This window comes from Streptopelia decaocto (genome assembly GCF_964273445.1).
Source record: "Streptopelia decaocto genome assembly, contig: HAP1_SCAFFOLD_120, whole genome shotgun sequence".
Classification (NCBI taxonomy): Eukaryota; Metazoa; Chordata; class Aves; order Columbiformes; family Columbidae; genus Streptopelia; species Streptopelia decaocto.
Window position 1 is genome coordinate 198,422 of NW_028115250.1, and position 7,888 is coordinate 206,309.

The following is a 7,888-nucleotide window of genomic DNA, read 5'->3' on the forward strand; positions in this document are numbered from 1 at the left end:
ATTCAGTGTCCTTGTGTTGAGGGATGAACAACCTCTCTCAGCTGGGGTGAAGGGCCAGTGCAGGAAAAGGTGGTTATGAAGGGATGGTCTGTGGTGACTGTGCTGGGACAACTTCCCCAGGTTGTCCCATGAACATGGGCACACACCAGCCCCTGCTCTGCTGGTGCTCCAGGGCTCTCCCAGGAGGCCTGGCTGGGAGAGGACACTGCTGTGTGCCAGCCCTGCACACTCACACACTTCAGCCATTCACTGGTATTTTCTTCTCTGGGGCATTTGCCAGTTTAGCCCTCCCACCCCCTCCTGAATTGTGCCACCCCCCTGCCCTCTCCCCAGCCGAGCCCGGCAGAGCAGCCACACTGGGACTGGAACTGGTCCCACAGCAGAGGGGACCAGTGAGAATGAAGGACAGTGAGAAAGTTCATCCAGCCAGCAAGCTGAGAGGGTCTCCAGCACAGGCAGCTTGCAGACACAGGTCCAGACTGTCTCCCCAGGACAGCATGAGGCATTTGGCCTAGAAATCCTCAGGAAGGTCCTGCTGCCACAGTGCCAGGGCCACCTGCCCCAAGCTGCCACCTGCAGCAAAAGGTTTCTCTTTCCATGTCTTTCCTGCACACACACAGTGCCCCACTCTACTCCTGGAACATCCTGTCTCCCCACAGAGCCCTTTCCCAAGAGAGCTGAGCTATGCTGACCTGGCCAGCTGTTCCTGCCCCCCTTCCCATGCTCCATACAGCTCCGCCCTTGCGGTGCTGCTCTGCAGAGCAAGTGGGCTGTGGTGCCCAGGGCCATGGAGTGAATCCGCAGATTCACTTTGGTCAGGATGGGAGTAAGACCCAGCTCAGGGTGGCTTCTGCTCACTCCCCCTCAGCACACAAATATGGTTCCTGCAGCCCCAGAGGTCTCAGAGAGAGGATTCTGGGCAAACAAGGCACTGCAGGGTCCTTTATTTCATTTAAACACACAGAGAGTACAGCTCTTTATTTAGAAAAAGACAACGGGTCACACCAGACAGGTTAATACGGACATAGATATAAGATGAAAAATAATTTTGCTTCTGGATAGCATTAATACAACAAAGAATAACTAAAAGCAAAGAAAAAATAAAAAACTTACAAAACTCAGGTTGAACTCATAATGCATTATATTACAAGTGACATGCAGAAGCAGGAGGTCACTTCATTACTACTTTTGAAAAGTGAACAGTCATCACTTTCCTTATAGACTCCTTGAGTTCCTTGTTCCTCATGCTGTAGATGAGGGGGTTCACTGCTGGAGGCACCACTGAGTACAGAACAGACACCACCAGGTCCAGGGATGGGGAGGAGATGGAGGGGGGCTTCAGGTGGGCAAACACGGCAGTGCTGACAAACAGGGAGACCACGGCCAGGTGGGGGAGGCAGGTGGAAAAGGTTTTGTGCTGTCCCTGCTCAGAGGGGATCCTCAGCACAGCCCTGAAGATCTGCACATAGGACACCACAATGAACACAAAACACATGAAAACTAAACAGACACTGACCACAATAAGCCCAAGTTCCCTGAGGTAGGATTGTGAGCAGGAGAGCTTGAGGATCTGGGGGATTTCACAGAAGAACTGGCCCAGGGCATTGCCCTTGCACAGGGGCAGTGAAAATGTATTGGCCGTGTGCAGCAGAGAATAGAGAAACCCAGTGGCCCAGGCAGCTGCTGCCATGTGGACACAAGCTCTGCTGCCCAGGAGGGTCCCGTAGTGCAGGGGTTTGCAGATGGAAACGTAGCGGTCGTACGACATGACTGTGAGAAGAAAATATTCTGCTACTATCAAGAAGAGAAACAAAAAGAGCTCTGTCGCACATCCTGAGTATGAGATGGCCCTGGAATCCCAGAGGGAATTGGCCACGGACTTGGGGACAATGGTGGAGATGCAGCCCAGGTCGAGGAGGGCAAGGTTGAGCAGGAAGAAGTACATGGGGGTGTGGAGGTGCTGGTCCCAGGCTATGGTGGTGATGATGAGGCCGTTGCTCAGAAGGGCAGCCAGGTATATGCCCAGGAAGAGCCAGAAGTGTAAGAGCTGCAGCTCCCGTGTGTCTGTGAATGGCAGGAGGAGGAACTGGGTGATGGAGCTGCTGTTGGACATTTGCTGCCTGTGGGCATGAAGACCTTGGAAGGAAGAAAAGGCAGTGACATGCTAGGGGAGAATTCTCTGAGGAAAATAAACATGCTGTTTGTCATGGAAAACCCCCTCCCTGATGGAGGGATGTTTCAGCTCATTCTCTCTTTCTACCAAGTGAGAAAAAACTGTTCGTCACAGTTTAAAATGCAGCTTGGGCATCTGGTTTCCATGAACACAGCTCTGGGGCAAAACCCCCTGAGTTGATGTCAGAACAAGAAGTGACTCACAATGCCGCCCCAACCCCAGAGAGCAAGAGCACCTGGGACAGGTGGAGAAACAGAGAAGAATGCTGCAGTGTTCCTGAGAAATAAAGCAAGGACAGAAAGGCAGACGGGCATGCTCTGGGACTTTCTCCTGACCCGGCTGTGCTGCTGCCACTCACATAATGACACTGTAGAGCAAGTACTTTTAGCACCTTTTTTGTGTACCACGTTGGAGGAACCCTTCACCTGGAGGTCCAGCTGCTGAGGTGGAGACTCGTGACCTGGACCCCATGGCTTTGGGGCAGAGGGTCTGCTGGGAAGGAGAGGAGACCAGGGGTTGCACTGGGAAATGTGTCTGCACTGCAGGGGATTGCAGGGGGGTTCCTGAATCCTGTCCCTGGCATATCTGGTAGGAGCTCCTTCTCCCTGCCCATGTCTGTGCTGCCTGCAGCTCTGTGTCTGTCCCTGGGTCTGCTCCCTGTCAGTGTTACAGACCCTGTCCCACCCACTGTGTGCTCAGCTCTGTCCTTCTCACACCTCCTGGCACTGCCCAGGGGCAGCTCTGTGTGTGCAGGGGCTCAGGAGCAGCTCAGACACATCCTAATGAGAACTGGGGTCTCAGTGTCTTCTCCAAAGAGAGAAATAAATCCCCATCTCCCACTGCACACCCACACAAGCAAGAGTGGAAAACTGAAAGCACAGTCTCCTTCCCTTGCAGCTGCTGCTGTATTGATGTTGTTGTTCAGAAGGACCCTCTGCCATGTCTGTGGGGGGATCTGGAGCACTGAGCAGCCCTGACCCACACAGCCCCCTTCAACCCCACAAGCTCCCTGCCTGCCCTGCCGGGGGTTGCTCCTTCCACCCACAGCTGCTGCCATGGGATCTCCCGGGCAGGCTGAGCGCTGACCCTGGCAGGCGGCAGAGTCCCTGCCCCGGCACAGCCCTGGGGTGCAGGGACCCTGCTCTGCAGGACAGCCCTGGGCACCCCTGGGTGCTCCTCCTGCAATCACCCTCAGCAGAAGCTGCCATCATGCCCTGTCCCTCTGACAGTGCAGCAGGGAAGTGCTGGTCTGGACCATGTTCTTGTCCTCTACATGAGAAATACTGTGAGAGAGCCCTGACAGACCCTGTGAATTGTGGGATGTATCATCTTTAGGAGATCCCTCCGGGAAATGCAGCTGCATTGTCCTACAGCCAGAGACTTACCGTGTTAGAACTGTGAAGATTTGTCTCTCAATGAGCCCTCAGCAACCAACCCCCTACATTGCCTTTCCCCTCTCTCTGCCTGGCTCCCGTGCCCTCAGTGCTGCAGGCAAAGCCCTCAGCCCTGCTGCGCTTTGCAGAGGAGCTGCTCCTGGGCAGAGCTGTCTCTCTGCAGCGCTGCCGCTTCCATGAGCTCCCTGTGTCCCAGGAGCCCAGCCCAGCTCAGCAGCACAGGAGCAGCCCGTGATGTCCCTTTCTCTGTCCCCTCTGGGCTTCTCCAGGTGTCCCTGGGGCTCCACTGGAACATCCTTTGAAACAACCTCAATTAATCAGTGATGTTGATTCTCTCTCCTCTGAAGAGACACATCATTGTGTTCTTTGTATTAAACAATTAATTAGTATGAGAACCAACCTTTCTTCTCCCATCATTAGACAGGACACCAGGAAGATTACAGCAAAGGATCTAATTCCTCCATGTCATGTCTGTGTTCTGATTCAAAGCCTTTGCACACATGGGCTCTTGGACACTTGGTACCAGGTTTCTTGTGCAGGTCAGACCTGGGCTGGTGCCACAGCTGGGGTGGTTCAGCCCAGATGTGAGGCAATGTCCTCAGCCAGGGACCTGACTGGGGGAGCTGGAGCTGTCAGTGCTGCAGACAGAGCTGTGACACAGATGGAATAAACTGCCAGGCAGGGTGGCAGGAGTGAGTTCATCTGGTCTGCAAGGACAGCAGCCTCGAAGCACAGCAACAGTCCAGATCAAAACTCAGTCTAGACCTGTAAGGCAATTCAAAGGCCCCATAATGAGCTGTTACTACTGCAGGAACAGTTAAAGGAGAAACAAAGACACTTTGTAGCTACTGATGAATTTAATAAGAGAAAGAGGTGAGAATCCCTGTGTCCTTTTGTCCTCCATCTTCATCAGCAATGTGTCCCAGGCCTCTATGACTTGAGACGGAATCTGCAGAACAAGCAGCAGTGCATGGGGATCAAGTCAGGGGTTACTGGAACTAACACAATCCTCTCCAGTCTATGGGACAGCAGAGGCAGCATCCCAGGAGCTGGGACAGCAGGACGATGTCACAGTGAGGCCACTCTCCACCATCTTGGAAAACTCATGGAGACTGGGGGGACTCCCTGACCACTGGCAGCTCTCACACAGTGTGTGCACTTTTCAAAATGGCCAATGGGTGAGAAGGGAAACTAAGGGCTGTGCCCCAGAGCATGTCCACTGGGACCCCATTTCTGGGTGTGTGGAAGAGAAGGTGATGGGGTTTACCCAGGGCAGGTTGTGCCTGTCCATCCTCTTTGCTTTCTGTGAGGAAAGGACAGGGTTGTGGACGTGGGGTAACAACGATGGTCTGATACGTCAATGTCAGCAAGGCATTCAGTGTCATCTCCTGTAGTATTCTTGTGTCCAAGGTAGGATACTATGGTCTGTGTCAGTGTGTAAGTAGATGGGTAAAAAGCCAAGTGACCAAGATGTGTTTGGATCAAGCCCTGAGTAATCTGGTCTGACCCTGCTGTGAGCAGGAGGTTGGTCAAGACACCTCCCGAGGTCCCATGAAGCCTGAATGACGCTGTCCTTCCTTCCCCTTCTTGTTTTCAAATTAGGGAGAACTCTCAGGTTCTCCCAGACCACAGAAGTTATTCACATGAGGTGCAGGGCTGCTTTACAAGTGCCCCCAAACAGTCCTGACCACAAATTTTCCATCATTTCTCTTTTGCTCTGACCCAAGGTCTTCTTTTTTTTGCTGTCCTAATGCCCTTCCAGAAAGAACAGCACATGTTGTTAACCCTTTCAGAGCAGGTTGCTCAACAGGTGTCAGCATCCATGCACAGAGTCTGCACATCAGCCAGGCAGCAAATCCATCATTACAAAAAAGGAAACGAGGCACTTGACCAGCTCCTTGCACCCAGATATCAGCGTGACATGTCTGCTGAGATGCCAGGGAACACCTAAAATCTACGTGAAGGGTATATGAGTCCTTGTTGGGTATCCTGGCTTGTCTCCTGACCCATGTGGTGCTTCAGGCTGTGAAGAGAATCAAAACCAGCCATTGAACTGGGGTAGTTCCATTTTACACGTGTCATGCAGGGCAGATGAAGGGAGCTCAGAACTCCAGACTCTGCTGCACTGTTGGGACTGCAGAGACTGGAAATGCAGGTGACAGTGTGTGTCAGTGCACACACATAAAGATTCTGGCTTCCTTTGGGCCTTTGCACTGACCTGGGATCTGTTCCTTGGCCATCTTTGTCTCAAAAAGAAACTATTCTCCTATGCAACCTCCACATCACACCACATAAGAAATAATTAAAAGGTAGAAAAATAATGAAAGAAGGACAACTTGTGGGTAATTCTGTCCAAGAGGTGTACTCTTTAAATGATTATAACAAAAAAGAAGTGAGAGAAAAAGCATTGTTCTAAGAAATTATTTCAATACACAACTGCTGAGGTGTAGTAGATGCTTGGAAAAGCAAGAATGACTGTTAGGAATGAAATTAAAGAGATTTAAATAATCATCATCATCATCAGTGAGAATAAGAAGTTCCCTGTTACTGTTACTAGTGACAGCACCACTGTTTACAAACATCCTTCAGAGCATCTCCATTTTTCCTGGGCTCCAAAGCTCATCCTGCTCAGAGTTTGACAGGATTGCTGCAAACCCCTGTGACCCAAATCTCTACAACTGTCTCTGCTCAAGATCCTTTTACCCCAGGAAGGGGAAAACTCCCAATGCAGACACCAAACCAGTGCCCAACCTGCCTGGAGAGCCAGGACAGTTGTGCCACACAACAGCCGCCTCCGAGGGAAGCTGGAGGTGATGGAACTGAAATGGTTTCAACCCAAATCATAGAATCAGAGAATAATTTAGGTTGGAAAAGACCCTTAAGAACACAGCGTCCTACCGTAAATCAAACACTGCCAAGTCCACCACTAAACCATATGCCATAGCAGCACCTCTCCACAGCTTTAAAACACCTCCAGCAATGGAAGCTCCAATCCTGAGCTGGCAGGACACCATTGGCTGCAGTTGGACATAAGATACTGGTCATGGCTGTGAGGTCAGCCCTCGCTGGCAGAATGTCTCACACCCTCACTGAGGAGGGCAGGGGGCTGGGAGATGGGAGCACGTTTCAGTTTCCAGATCCCAGGACGGAGCCCAAACCATCCTGCCCTTGAACTCTGGATCCCATTTCCTGAGATGCAAAGCTAGTGGCCTTCTGAGGATAATCGTGTTAAAGGTATGAATAATCCTTCAAGTGTTTGTGTAATATGTCTAGGAATGTCAGTCGTATATACTTATATTTACATATCTGTAAAATAGTACACTGCATCTGTGGTCGCCCCTCTGGCAATGACAATTAAATATGTATTTGCACTATAAGGCTTCATAGCTCATCCACAAGCACACATCTAAGTGGTTCAGATGAAGGGTGGTGTGGCAAATGTCACCCTTTCTGTCCCCAGGTGATGGACACTGCTCATGTGCCTCTGCAGAGAGTGGCAGGAGCTGGATCCCCTTCTCGGGACAGACTCCTTCCAGGAGAGACACAGACACAGGGGAACTCATCGGGTCTTTATGGCATTTCACTCGGCATCAGTTTTGACATATTGGGTGCTGTTCTGTGACTGCCCTTTCTGCACAAATGATCATACAAACACAACCATTTAGTAAGACATGGTCATAAAGGGGCTGTTATGGACAAGAAAGGTCACCGTGAACTCTGGAGAGAGGGAGGAAGTTTATAATAAGCACCAGGAAGAACCAAGAAGCTCAAGGCCTCTTCTGAAGAGCGGGAGGCCTGAGCAGCCATGATTGGCCATTGTAGGTGTGGGAGAGGGTCAGGGCATGTCAGGGAGAAGCAATGAGATGGCTGATGGCTTTAATGAACCCTTCCAGCCATGTCTGAGCCCAGAAATGGAAAGCAGTTGATGTCTGCAGGTGGAGGAGGAATAGGAGGAAGATTTTCCTGGGAATATGGAAAGAAGAAAGGCCTCTCTTGGGCTAATCATGTATGGCAGTGACATTTCCATCCTGTGGGCATGGCTGTGCCTGGGAGATGGGGAACAGCTGCTGCTGGGGTGGCTGTGCTCAGTCATGGCACAGGAGCTGCCCCTGCTCTGCCCACACTTGGATGGACCTCAGGAATCATCCATGAACCTGGTGGATCCATGAACCTCCTGCAGTGATGGGTATGGATCCAAATAGGGGATTCAAGCGAGTCTGGGACTGGGACATTGAGGTAACTGGTGACCATTGCCAGGTGTATGAAAGAAGCTGGATGAGTTGTGATTTGCTCACAGGCATTTCCAACTCCACAGAAAACC

General features: G+C 51.4%; 1 protein-coding gene across 1 annotated transcript; it reads right to left on the minus strand.

Annotated features, from left to right (window-relative positions):
• Window positions 1-1,171: 1,171 nt before the first annotated feature.
• On the minus strand, window positions 1,172-2,113 carry LOC309452855 (olfactory receptor 14A16-like; the record flags this gene model as incomplete). Its single annotated transcript, XM_082077516.1, has 1 exon — window positions 1,172-2,113. The coding sequence occupies one exon, from the start codon at window positions 2,111-2,113 to the stop codon at window positions 1,172-1,174; it is 942 nt and encodes a 313-aa protein (XP_081933642.1).
• Between the last annotated feature and the right edge of the window lie 5,775 nt (window positions 2,114-7,888).